General features: G+C 49.2%; 2 protein-coding genes across 6 annotated transcripts in view; one reads left to right on the top strand and one right to left on the bottom strand.

The window, feature by feature from the left end:
• Positions 1-2462, top strand: part of SMARCB1 (SWI/SNF related, matrix associated, actin dependent regulator of chromatin, subfamily b, member 1) — a 21197-nt gene extending 18735 nt beyond the window's left edge. The window contains exons 9-10 of one of the 3 annotated variants that reach the window (XR_005222398.2): positions 882-1416; positions 2056-2462. Coding sequence is in view for 2 of the 3 variants with exons in the window: in XM_037878970.2 (XP_037734898.1) it covers positions 882-1218 (337 nt within the window). In the remaining variant the exon portion in view is untranslated. Of the gene's footprint in view, positions 1-881 lie in introns of all 3 variants that reach the window. The other 2 variants (XM_037878971.2, XM_037878970.2) reach the window with 2 other exon arrangements.
• The window catches only part of DERL3 (derlin 3), a 22031-nt gene extending 8294 nt beyond the window's left edge, over positions 1-13737 (bottom strand). The window contains exons 1-7 of one of the 3 annotated variants that reach the window (XM_037878972.2): positions 13496-13737; positions 11581-11646; positions 10788-10861; positions 10048-10141; positions 6765-6960; positions 6003-6093; positions 4704-5383 (exon numbers count right to left, since the gene is read on the bottom strand). In XM_037878972.2, coding sequence (XP_037734900.1) covers positions 5281-5383; positions 6003-6093; positions 6765-6960; positions 10048-10141; positions 10788-10861; positions 11581-11646; positions 13496-13588 — 717 coding nt within the window. In that variant the 5' untranslated portion in view covers positions 13589-13737 and the 3' untranslated portion in view covers positions 4704-5280. Of the gene's footprint in view, positions 1-4703; positions 5406-6002; positions 6094-6764; positions 6961-10047; positions 10142-10787; positions 10862-11580; positions 11647-13495 lie in introns of those variants that run through there. The other 2 variants (XM_037878973.2, XM_037878975.2) reach the window with 2 other exon arrangements.

The following is a 13737-nucleotide window of genomic DNA, read 5'->3' as shown; positions in this document are numbered from 1 at the left end:
GTCTACACGATGGGACTAACTTGACCTGAGTTACGCTATAACTTAGGTCAACTTACTGCGGTGTCTACACTGTGCTGTGTCGACCGGAGACGTTCTCTGGTCGACTTACCTTACTCTTCTTGTTCCAGTGGGCTTCCGGAGTCAACCAGAGAGCACTCTGCAGTTAATTCAGCGGGTCTTCACTAGACCCACTAAATCGACCCCCGCTGTATTGATCACAGCAGCCTTGATCCCCAGTAAGTGTAGACATGGCCTCAGAAATGCTGGCAGGAACCTCAGGAAGCCACATTTCTGAGCAGGCAGGGTACTCTCCCAGTTCATGAATGTCCCCTTGGATATGACAAAGCTTTCAGCATTCATAAACTGGTATGATCTTTTCCTTAGTCTGTGATCACTCAGCCTGAATGTCGTATGTCCATTAGCCAATTACATAGTGAGCCTTCAGAGAGGGGAAATCTACTGAGACTGTGGTTGGCATTCAAAACCTGCATGGCTCTTTAAACTGTAGTCTTCATGTTGTTATTAATATTGGTCATATGCCTCCTGACGGCCAAAACTTTCTAAAATAAGGAGGACTTGTTCAGCGTTTGCTTTGACGAATCCCCTTACACTGATGCGTACAAGAGACGATGGCTTTGAAATAGTTAGATTCATGGCAATTCCAGGCTCCAGGAACCGTAGCTTGTCTGTCTACTGGGCAGGAACCAGACTGTACCAAGCAGCTGTAAGAATGAGTGCCCAGCCAGAGTGGAGAACCATTGAGTACCCCTCCTATCTCAGCTCTGGGGCAGTGCCCAAGGGGAGCAAAAGGTCTGTGTGTCTTGGCTGTTGCAATTCAGATTTGGCTGAATTTTGTTTTTTGTCTTGACCTGGTGCTTTAGTGAGAACCCTCTGCCAACTGTAGAGATCGCCATTCGCAACACAGGTGATGCTGACCAGTGGTGCCCTCTGCTCGAAACCCTGACGGACGCGGAGATGGAGAAGAAGATCCGAGACCAAGACAGAAACACAAGGTGCTGCCCGTTCATACAGTTTTCATTCTGGCCCCTCTCTAGGATAGAATTTTTAAAAGCTTTGATGTTTTATTTTTCTCTGCTGAGAGCCAGCTGGCAGGATTTCAGATCAATACACCAGAAAGAGGATTTCTCTCTCCTTTTGCTTCAGGATATTAAACTGTTATCACATCACTCTGCAAGTGTCTTAACATTTTCATTTTGACCATCTCCTGCTCAAAGCTCGCTCCTCTCTAGTGCAGTAATATCTGGGGTCTCGAAGAGTCTTAAGACTAAATGCCACATGCTGCCTAGCATCCTGACAAAGCTTCCCTTTTATGCGTGGAGATGCACTGTTTGAAGTAGGAGTGACGTTCCAAACCCCAGCCTGGTTAACTGCACTTCTGCCTATTGGCTGGCACAGGTAGGAACACTGTTGTGATTACAAGAGCAGCTTTTTCCCCTGTAGGGGGAGACCTACAAAGCAGCACTGCAGGGTCAGCTTAAGCTGTTCAAACCTGTATGGATGTGAAGTGAAATCTGCCTGGTTTATCTCCCCAAGATACTGTAGATAATAAAACTGAGAGATTCTAGTGGTTCAAGCAACAGCCATGGATTGCTCAAAACTATGGAGTCCCTGCCATTGGTATCTGATAAACAAACCGTCTCCCAGTTATTTAATACTCAATTTGGTAAGACTGTGACATTCTGATACTCAGGAGCTGTAAGCTCTTGCAGTAAAGCTGAACTGTCAGTGGCTGATGGATGTTGAAACACAATTCAGGCTGAAAGAACACATGGAAATGAGTAGCCAGGTTTCTCAGCAATGGCAGAAATGCCATACACTCTTCAGGAGCTGGGCAGATAACAATGTGGTTCAAGTCATTAGTACAACCAGGCTAGGGTATTAACTAGCAAATAAGTTTGTCTACCAGCCCCTATGACTGTGCAGTAACTTGCCCTTTAGCATCTGGGAGGGCTGTGTGCTGCCATTCCAGGCAGATCTACTAAAACATAATTTCCCAATCACTTACTGTGCCTTTTTCTCCCTCACTTCCTACAGGCGCATGAGACGTTTGGCCAACACTGCTCCAGCCTGGTAACCCTCCCTGATATGACAGTGGTATTCATCCTACGGACTCTGTCTCCACTCCACTCCTCTCCCCCAAAAGGACCTAGGAGATTGGCAGGGGTTTGTCTTGAATCTTTTTGGCCCAGAATGAGGACATACATTCCACTTGCCAAGCAGTTCAGGGTACTGCTGACTCCCACCCCTGCCCCCACCTTAATGCCATGGGCCGAGAACGTTCCATTAGCACGTTATCCATCCGAGACCTGTGGCAGCTGTCAGAGCCCTCATGTACCTGTGTGTGGACTGAGTAAAGATTTTTTTTTTTTTTTTTTTTTTTTTTGGTATACGTGCAAGGTGCACTGTTAAGACAACTTTTAAAATAAAAGGAATGCATAATGGTTGGTTTGAATCAGTAACTTATATGCATGGGAGTCTAGCTCCCATTGTTTGGGCTCCTGACAATTGAGCCTTCCGATGGGCTAACGCTGGAGTTGTTGGAGCTTCATGGGTTGTTTCCAGCCCTTCTTTTCTCCCCAGGTCAACAAGAGCTGGATGTTCACAGCTGGTAGGGAGTCCTGTCCTCTAGCTGCTCATTTGGAATAGATCTAATAAGCTTCAAAGGGAATCCTGCCCAGGCCTTGTCTTTTACCAGAGGATTGGGCTTTGTGACTCACTGGGGTGGGAATGGTGAAGATCATGAGAACTACACAGAGTGAATGCTGACGCTGTCTGGATCATGAAGGAGCTGGTTTTTTTAGTGCACTAAGGGCGATCAGAACTAGCTTTGTGTCTGTAATTATGTCTCAGTGAATGGACCATGGCTGGTTAGCTTGGTGAGCATGGTATAGTCCATGGCTTCAGGTAGGCTTTGAAGTTCATCTCTGTCTAGTGTCAGAGTGTGTTGGTTGGAAGCCAAAGTTGGGGAGAATACCTCAACTCCCAGAACTGGTGGTAAGACTACAGATTCTCTGCTGAAATGGCATCTTTCCTTCAGTGAAAAGCCGCCACTGTGCATGATCATGTGCAGTCAGTCCCTCCATTGCAGCTAATGAATTAACTAAGCTCTCACCAGCAATAAAGCTGTATTTGCACATGCCATTAACACTTTGGGGCCAGGATTCTGTAAAGCTGGTGAGAATGCAGAGACCTGCCCTTTCCCAGGAGGAGTTTAATTTGGCTGTTTTAAATAAGATACACATGGTCAGCTTTTTATTTTATTTTTTTAAATAGAATCAAAGCCAGGCTGCTGGCTTGTTGGCTGCTTTGCTGGAGCTTGCACTCCTCCTCCTCCTCCAGGAAAACCAAGAGAAAATGTTGCAAGCAGCACAGATTACATTGACAATCTGACACTGGTGTGCTTAAAGGAGGCTGTAAAACCTATTCCAGCATAATCAACCCACGCTTCTAGCATTGTCAGAAATCTCCTTTTAGCATGAGAATTATCGTGCTTTGTCTTGCACACTGGCAACCCCAGTTCATAGAAACCTGTTTGCTTTCAAACAGCTGAGTCTGGGAGGAGGGAAGAATAAAAATTCAGAGTTTGCAGAAGCCATGAACTTGCAAACTCAGCAGCTTTATCACTGCAGCCTTAACCCTTACACTGATCAACTGCTCGTCTTTGCCTCTTACCTTTCATCAACAGGTTATTCCAACATGGGGGGGAGTCCCACAGCCAAAAGCTGCATTTATACACAGCTAAGCTTAGAATGTAAATGATGAGTAAATCTCCCTGTCTCCCCCCCTTTGAATGGAGCTTGATTACAATGGATTTTTCATTTGGTGGGTACTAAGACTATGCCTACGTTGTGGTAAGGAGGCTTCAGCCTCTCCTCTGGGAGCAGCACTTGACATAAACTGCAGAGAATTAAGTGAAGGGCTGAGCTTCCTGAGCCTTAAGGCTCCTGCACCATTTTGCTTCTGCTAACTTGATACTCGTTACTGTTTGAGTCTAGTGGCTCTGGTTGGTTACAGGCTTGCAAAGCACTATGACACAAGCCAGCCCCACAAAGGTGGCTGCGTAATACAAACTTTATGCTTTGAAATACTTAGGCCTAGTCCAGACACACACACTATTCAGCTTTGTTAAGTGGTTCAACTGGGTGTGGATCCTTAGTAGGTTAAAACTGTTTAGTTTTCAGATGTAATTCACAGGCACTTGCACTGGTATAATACAGTGGGCTTTTAAACCAGTGCAGCTTAGTGGCTGTAAATAAGGCCTAAAAGTTATTGCTGGGCTGTACAGGGGCAAACCTTGTCACTATTAAATTTAGTAATTTAACATGAGCCACTGTACCATGATTAGAGGAGACTGGAAAACTTTCAGCTCTGAGCAGCTGTTCGAATGTTTTACGTTAAGAGGGCCTTGCTCCTGTCTTTCAATATTCTGCATCTCCTTCAGCCTATCTGGCACCTGCATTGCTTGTTTCCTTTCCATGCAGCACTCAAGCTCCCATCTGTCCTTGTGGTGGGCTCTCCTGTAGCTGGGCAAGTGCACTAGTCTACATCTTCCCTTTGTTTGAGCTGAATTTGAAATAACTTAGGCCCTGACACTCAGCAAGGGCTTCATTCCTAGGTGTAAGTAATAACCGTTCTGCATAACAGCCCTGGGTGCCTCTTGCCCTACCAGGCATAGCTCAGCCTTTGAAAAATATAAACTTTAATGTAAAGAAGCTGGGAGAATGGAAGGGGAAAGAAGAGCAGAACCAAGGCAATGAACCATTCCCTGCTGTGATTTTCCAGTCCTAGGGGGTGCATACATTGCTACAGCTGAGTAATACCTAGAGCATCAAGCACTTCCATGGCACAAAGCAACAACTGGAGCCTTTTGGGAAGGAGGGAGTACCACGGGTGTACCAAGGAGAAAGGTGACTTGGCACGCAGCATGGCTGTAGCAGAACTAGACTAGAATGATCATTTGAGGCCCAGGCTGCTGTGGGATTTACTGTAGCTGGGGGCTAGCCTCTACCCCCTCCCTACACCACTTCTGTACACATACATCTACATAATTCCATTCAGTTTGTAAATGACACTCCAAGGAAAAACTTGGGAATTAAGTTATCCCCAGGGAACAGTGATACAGACTAAAATTAGTGACTGGAGCTGTTCTTCAGACAGCATCTGTCCATGGCAAAGCTTTCCCCCTACCCAGGGCACAGTATCAGTCCAGCAGGAAGGAGAAGAGTTCGGTCACGTGGGGGAAGAGCAGGTTCTCCCCCACTATTGAGGCGGCGGCTGGTTCTGGTCTTGGTCAGCAGCTGGCTGATCATCAGGAAGGGGGTTGTAGTTTGGATCTTCTTCAGGAGTGTCAAATACCAGCTTCCTGGCAGGGAACAGGCCCATCCCCAAAAGAAGTGAACAGTAAGAATTAGGTGTGAGGGATGAAAGCCACCCCATCCCTTCTAGGAACCAAACCTACTCTCAGGGACAGCTACGTGTACTGCACCAGGGGGGTTTCCACAGTGCCTAGTTCTCAGCTGAGTCAGGGAAAAAGCCAATGCATTGCTGTCTACCCTCCAACGACTTGATCCAGTTACCCATACGCTGTACTTCAGTTATCAAGCCTGGAGCTGCCCTTGTGCCATAATATCTTATTGCTCAAGTGTCCAACAAGGGCCACTTTCTTCCATGGGAAGCCTGACTCCCAGTAACAAGGGGGCCTGAGTCAAAGCATTCAAGCCAGAGCAGAGCATGTACAGATTGCCAGTTAGGACAGCAGTTTGAGGCACGTGGCACTTTCCACAACAGACAGGGTTGAATGTGGACAGCTGTCAGCGTTTGCACTGCCTGGTTAGTAACCTGCTCCGAGACATGACCAGCCCGAGCAAGGCTGAGGTTGTCTCCCAGCACTGAGGCAGGTTAGCTATTTTGTTTTGGAAAAAAACCCTTGGAGGTGTAGATGACACATTGGATCCAGGAAAGATGACTAGAATTTCACTTACAGGAAGTCTGGAGTGAGCAGCAACTTCTTCCCTCCAGGCTGGTTGGGAAAAACATCTTCAAGGAAATAATAAATATGACCCACTGCAATTCCTGTAGAGAAGATGAAGGCAGAAGTGTTACCCTCAGACATGCCTCTTCCCTAAGGGTGGAGGGCAGCTAACTAGCTGCTCGCTGAAGTTCTGAGACAGGAAACAAGCTACCTGTAAGCAGCTGTCCCAGGAGACAGTTGCATTGCCTCTACATACCCAGCTGGGAGAGCCCTGTGTGAGTCACCACTCTTGTGGGGGGGCGGGGGGGTGTTGCCTTTAGTAAAGGCCTGGCTTTGAATGTACTCATGCTTTATGCTCCAAAGTAAAGCATGGCTGCAGAGAACTCTTGGGGTATGGACAACAAAACAGAACTGGGAAGGCAGAAGGAGTGGGGCATGAGTGTCAGCTTAGAGCTCATTTTCTTCCCATCACCATTCCTGAAGAGCCAGCTCTGCTGTGGATTCATAGGTGGCACCATCCCAAGCTAGTCGTTGGTGCCTCCTGGGCACAATACACAGGTGCTATACAAACTGCACTTAATTCAACAGTGAGACTGAACTTGGGTGTTTGTGGCAATCAATCAATCAGACTAGGCCAGCTGTTCTCTGAGAAAGGGTATGCCACCAAGGGTGAACCCAGGCCATGTGATGTAACCAGCTGGGGTTACAGTTGGGAGATGCACACACATGCATCAGACACCACCCTTCCAAAGGGTACTCAGTGTCCTCTTACCCAACAAATCAATGATGATAGAATTGCCCAGCAGCAGAGAGAATCCCATCAGAACCCAGGGCAGGAAGGGGGCCTGGAAGTTAAGAAGCCCGAAGAAGTTCATGCGGATGTAAGGGTTCCTGCGGCTCCACACGTACACCAGCATGATGGTGAAAGCCTGGCCCAGGAAGAAGAGGCTTGCAAAGAGGCCGAAGAGCTGAGAGCTACAGAGTCAAGGAGAACAGCACATTCTGCTTATGCTACAGCCCAGAGCAGCAGGACAGAAGATGGGACAATCTCATAAGCCCCTGACAAATGCCTGAAGTTCTGACACATTAGTTAGATACTTGGGCAGCTGTCTAGGATTTCAGTGTACTGGAGTCTGCTACATAAGTGAGAGAGATCCCATGCAACTCGCAACTCCTTCCATGAGGTCTGGGACACATCAATCCCTCTGCCCAGTGCTGCGTCCTCACCTTCCCCAGGTAGCAAAACCTGCACTGGATCAGTGTCATTTACACCTCAGCTACTCTGTGCTGCCTGGGGTGAGCTTGTGGCAAGCAGGGGCTGTGCACCCTCACTTCTGCAGCACCCCTCCCCCCCCCTCCACATTCCCAGGACACTGACCTCCCCTGCAGCAGAGGACAATATTCCTACAGTGGACATAGTTTTTCTTTAATGAACTTAGAGAAGTGTTCCATAGCCTGGAAGAGACATGAAACTGCCTGGTGCAATAATTGAGGCTTCATCACTAGATGTTAAGCTTCCAGGGGTGTTAGTAGTGTTTCGCCGAAAACCTCTGTGCAAGATGGGAGATTGGACACGAGAGGTATCCTTAGACCCAGGCCTCATATGAATCTGTGAGCAGAGCCTGTCTGGATGCAGCTAACTTGGAGAGCAAAATGAGCGGACAAGTCACCAGCTTTATCCTGCAGAAGTTCACCCCCTCCTGTGCATGGAGACAGCCCCCATACTCACCCCTCCTTGCACCCAACACTTCGTAACAGTGGCTGCGACAGGAATTAGTCAGCATGCCGTTCTGCTGAGGAAGAGCACGTTCCACCCCAGGGCAGGCATAGCACAAACAGCGATTATACACTTGGAAAACCACCTGGCTCTTCAGGAGCAATGTCCAAACTGATGGTTATTGCCACTATGGTAAGTGTCCAACCTGCTCAGCTCACAGGAGAACCCTATTTTGTTAATTCTCTCCTGTAAATCTACAGAGCATGAACTTAGTGCTAGTGGAAGCAGCCTGACTGACAGCAGGAAGCCCCAAGCCCTCTATGAAACCCTTACAGGCAGCAGCAGGGCCTGTTCATTAGCCCCTCACCATTGCTCTGAAGGGAGTGGTTTTAATATCGCCATGATTCAGTACTTCAACAAAAGAGCTCCAAGCTCTTTGTAAGTAGAATGATCCTGCTTTCCCCCAATGGGGAAGCTAGCAGAGAGAGGTCAGCTTGCCTAGGTCCCAGTGAGTCAGTGCTAGATCCCAAAATAGAAGCCATCTCCACCAACTCCCTGGACCATGCCCTACCCACAAGACCAAGCTGCCTTCCAAGGCTGTGAGGGGTAGGTAGGTCAGTATCCATGGGAAGTCCTTCCTTGCTCTTTGCTGAGGATGCCAGTTAGTGCGACACGGTAGTTTTCATTTCATGGACAGTGGTCGAGTGGGATCTGGACTGAGAGGAAACTCATCTTCAGAGCTCTGAGGATTATAACTATTACCCTGGGCTAGGTCTGAATGGCTGCCCTAGAGGGAGAGAGATTCTGTATCCCATTTCAATGCTTAGGAGCCAGCCAGGCCACTTCTTAAAGTTAAGTTTCATGTTCTGAGCACAAGAGGTGGACCTGACATTTATCGGCATCCAAGCCACTCACACTTGTCCTCTGCAAGAGAGTTCTGTCCAAGATAAACCATACCCTCTTCTCAATTAGAGTCCTTTCCCTGGAAGGGAGATGGTGGTTTGTTTCTAACATGCCAATGGCCCTAAGGCCTAGCTGCAGGTTTGCAGAGGTGAGACTCTGGGCTTCCCAATCATTTCCCCTGTTGTGCTCAGGGGCTCTGACTCAGTCTTGGCAGGTCAAGAGTGTGGACACCACAGATGCATTGGCATTTGCCTAGCGAAGCACTTACAGACACTGCACCTGGATGTCGGAGTCTGCTCAGCATTTGCATATGAAAATACACACAGCTTTAGGGAAAGTGCATCTTTTGATACAGCTCGTTTCCATCTGGACACATGTTTAACACCCTTCTCTGAGTGCACCTTGCAACAGATGGCAGCAGGCTTCTCTGCAGAAGGAGTTTTTTGTCCTTCCCAGACATATTTCTCTTACTTTAAAATAGTTCCAAAGCTTAAAACAATGTTCACACTAGGTACAAAAATCAGAAGTAGCCCTGGTCATGCCCATGAGCTATACCATCACGGTGCAGAGACTTATGGTATGCAATCTGCTAAAGACTCAGGGCCAAGCTGCCTTCAGCTACATGCAGGCAGCTCCTTTGTCAGTCCCACGCACTCTGGGAGCTTGGAGCTAAATGTTTTAATTGCTGCTGTTTTCTCTAAATTACCCATATTCCAGTCACTTAGACACTCCAGTGTGAGCTGTTATTGGGCAGTAACACCCCCCCGCCCCCCGAGATGACAGCATGGATCAGTGTAGAGATACGAGAATAGGAACCTCATAGCTCAGTAGGGTTACTTAAGGTTTTTACTTAATCTGGTAAGAGCTATATGGCTCCATTTCTGGCGAAGCCTACTGATCGGACAACTTCCTGCATCCCTGATTACACAACATCCTGCCCCCCTGTCCAATTATATGTGACCCCTCCAGATACATCAGAGCTCCTGTGGTCAGTGGAAGAAACAAAAGTTAACTTTTTGTAGCTGGAGCACAAATCTTAGACGAGTCCTTTCAGGGCCTGGGGAGTACGAACAGACGTGTACAACAAAAGGAATTAGCCTGTGGAGTTGCCAGTCCACCATTTGAGACCCTGCACAGACAGAGGCTGCTGTACGTGAGAAAAGCCATCGCAGGAGCAGAGACTGCATCTGTCAGCCTGGTGGCTCCAGAGTTTGTCTGCCTTGGGAAACATGAGCCTCACATCCTGCAGTCCAAGTTTTGCCACTCTAGACAGCCATCTGTCCTACTTTATGGGAAAGTCAACCAGAATGTAGAGAGGCATACAGAAGACCTTAAGAAGGTCCTTGGTACAAGGAGTCAGTGGACTAGCAGCCTATTCACAAAGTATCATAGGACAGCAGCCCAGAGGGCCTTGACCAACTCAAACAAAGGATACTGTCATGAGAAATCCCCCGAAGAGAAACATGAAGACAAAGTCTGCAGTCCGTCCCCGAAAGGAGCCTTCCTCTAGCATTCGGCAATATCTGTACCTGAGAGCAGGAAACGAGAGGGTTTGCAGTATAGGAAACTTAACAGCTGGCTGCCCTGCATCACTGGCTGAACCACAGGGGTTTGCCGACAAGCTCCCACAAGAGGTTTCATGAGAGGAAGCTGCCAGCCAGCTGCCCAAGTCCCTGAGCCAGAGCAGTGAGATTCATCTTTTGTCTTGTGTTACCAGACTCAGGGAAAGAGTGAGTCACCTTTGTCCAGCATGGCTACAGAAACCACACTGCACTGGCCATGGACAGCACAGTTCCAGGAGTTGGTATGGCTCTGTAGTCTCTGGTGGCAGCTAACATTGCCTGCCTCACTGATATCACACTAGGCATTCCTCAAGGGGGGTTGCCCCAGCCTGACAGGTACTTTAGATGGCAGACTGAATGAGTGATGGGCTAGCTGGATCTCTTCAGCAGTGAGCTTGGCCATCTCCCATCCCAAGGCACCAACAGGCTCTGGAGCGACCCTGTCTGGGAATTGATTTCATTTCAGACTGGCAGAGACTTGAGGAAGGGGAACTCTACAGCCCAGCCCCGCCCCGCTGATGATACAAGCCAACTAGATCGGGAAGGTGGGCGAGTGGAGAATCACATTTAAAACGAAAAGGGAGCAGAAAGTGCTGCTGAGACCAAAGGATACAAAAATATCATGTTGAAAAAGAAACTGAATCCCAAGGGCCCAAAAAAGAGGAAGTTCGTGATCAGCCTCCAAATCTGTAAGAGAAGAGACAGGAAAAGAACGAGATGGACAGCCATATCTCTTCCCCAATTTGGAAGGTCCCCCGCACCTATGTGCTTCCACACAGCCATTTACCCTGTTCGGTAATCAGCCCCACAAAACTAGATGCTTGTCTTACCCACCTCCTATGGATTCCATCTACCCTCTCAGAGCCAGACAGTCTTTCCTCCTTGGTGAGTGATATTTCCACACCTTCCCCAAGGGAAGAGACAATTTATGATCCCACCACCCAAGGCAAGACTCCTTCCTAAAGAAGAGCTTCCCCCATCCAGCCTCAAGAGACTAGATGGTCATAAATCTCACCCAACCTTCTTCTTGAAAGGGGACTGGATTGACAGTCTTAGTAGGACCTGAGCAAAACAGGAAAGGGACCTAAAGAACCCACTGTGGAGTGGGGCAGAGAAGGGTGGGGAAAACACTACTGTCTGACTATAGCCACAACTCCAAACTTCTGCTAGTGGGAAAAAGTCCCACAAGGCCCAGCGGCCACTTTCACCACCAGAGCACAGCACAAGAGAGTATCTGGAATAAAGAAGCTCCTCTAGGCTAGTAGGGCTCCTTGTGATAAGGGAACAGGGAAATTGGGCTGGCCTGCTGGCTCTACCTCCAGCTCATGAAATCTCTGGATTATCAGGCTAGGAAGAGAATGAAGGACTCAGTGGAAAATTAACCCCTTGTAAGAAAAGAATCTCACCTGGAACTTTCTGAAAATCAGATCTGGGTTGAAATACAGCTGGAAAGGGGTGATGAATTCTAATTGCTGCAAGAAACCAAGAGAGCAACCATTTAACCTTGGAGTGAGACATGAGAAGCAGGTCATGCTGCCCATTGTGTTGTTTATACAGCACCCAGAGTATGCCAGACTTTGTACCAAGAAACCTACCACTTAATTTTACACATGATGCCATGAGTGAGAGCATTAAGTGATGCAGAGAGGGATGGGGAGGACAAAGGATACAGCGATTAGGTCGCACAGCTACTCAGGGTTGTTATGTAATAGTATGATGGTTGACAAACCAACGCAGTTTTTTATTTTGGGGAGGGTAGAAGGGAAGGAAGTAGGCATACAACATCAGGCAAGGTTGGAAGCGGGAAGCTTGAGGGAAAGAGGAATGGGGCCAGGACAGACACAAAGCAGCAGAGGAACAAGGGAAAGGATCAGCAGACAAATGCCGGTGGAATGGTCAGAATCTGTTTCAATGGAAGGATCTTAGTCCAAGCAATTTGGAGACAAAGGTGGAGTTTGCTGGAGACACAAAGAACCCTGTCACTGGGGGAGTGGAAATGTATGAAGTGTTTTCAGTGGGGAATGAGCCACTTGCTGCATAAATGGAGTAGTCATTCTCTTTTGGTTTTTTGCCGTGCACGCTGCTCAACTTGTATCTATTGCTTCTCTGAGCCCCTTTTTATCATCCTCTGATGCTCTTTATTCAAGCAGGCACCATTTGGTTTTCTGATTTTGGGTGAACACTGTGTCTGTGTATAGAATCGTAGAACTGGAAGGGACCTTGTGAGGTCATCTAGTCCAGTTCCCTGCACTCATAACAGGATTAAGTATTATCTAGACCAGCCCTTAGAGGTATTTGTCTAACCTGTAGTGTGTGAGGGAGCAAAAACATCAGCCCTCCCAAACCCATCCTACCTGCCATCCCATGAAGGACATTAAATGCAACCTCTGACAATACTGTTCATTCCAACCCCTACCCAGCAAGGGAAGAGGTGGTGATTTGCAAGGATGGTTCAGGGAAGACATGGTGAGCTGCACGCAGGACTACTGAAGTATCTTACTCCTAACAGAGTCTGGCCTCAGAGAACATTAGATATTGCACCCTGTCTGAGGTCGGGTCACAAACTTATTTCACTGCTAGCTGATGGTGGGACAGAAAGAGAGTGTGTGCTTTAGAGAAAATTAGAGCAAATTATGCAAATGCTGAGAGCCAGAATGCAAGCCCAACAATTCCACTATTCGCAGAATTTAGCCTCGAACTAGGGAATAAGTGCTAGAAGAAAGCTGAAAATCTTGTTGCTCTTTTTTGAACTATCCCATTCCCTGCCACAGAAAGGAAACGAGGAGCAGGCAAACGCACAGACCAAATGTCCAGCAGGTAGGTGTCCCGGGCACAGCGCCTGCCTCCCTCCCTAGCACTGAGGAGCAGAGCACAGGGTACAGGACACAGCCCAGGGACCAGCCTCAGCCCAAATCCCCTCCCGGTGAGCAGGGCAGAGAACACCCAGCAACGTCCACTCGAAAGGAGCCTCCGAGGGGTCCGACCCGGGGCCGGCTGGGGAGAGCTGGTAACCCCTCGCGTTGGGCTTCGTCCTCAGAGCGCCTGGCACGGCCACGGGCTGGCGGCGGGAGCGTTCACACCCCAATTGCCCACTTGGCCGCCCACAGGCTCCAGTCCCAGGGCACCGGCCGGGCCCGGAGGGGCGGGGCTGAAACGTGTCAGAGCCCGCGTCCACACGGTAGCGCACACGTGGGCGGGCGGCTGACTGCGGCTTTATGCCCCCCGCGGGGAGGGCAGCTGGGCCGGGCCGCAGCGAGCTCCCGCAGATCCCGGCCGGCGGGAGGCCGCTCGCGGCCCCCCTGACCCCGGCCCCCCCCTTACCACGGCGGCGGTGGTGAGGACGCAGGCGGTGGTGTAGGCCCGCGTCACGGCCGGGATCCCCAGGTACTCCTGCGCGAAGCCCTGATAGGCCATGGCGCCGCCGGGGAGCCGGCACCGGCCTGCAGCGGCGGGTCCGGGGCGGCGGCGGCGAACGGCGCTACGGCCCCTTTAACGCAGCCATACGGCCGCAGCGACTGAGGCAGGCTCAGCCCCACCCCCCAAGCCTCCGCTCGCCAATCGCT

Source organism: Chelonia mydas, chromosome 15 (assembly GCF_015237465.2).
Source record: "Chelonia mydas isolate rCheMyd1 chromosome 15, rCheMyd1.pri.v2, whole genome shotgun sequence".
In the NCBI taxonomy this organism is placed as follows: domain Eukaryota; kingdom Metazoa; phylum Chordata; order Testudines; family Cheloniidae; genus Chelonia; species Chelonia mydas.
Note: the sequence above shows the minus strand (reverse complement) of the source record. Positions and strands in the feature narration are given on the sequence as shown.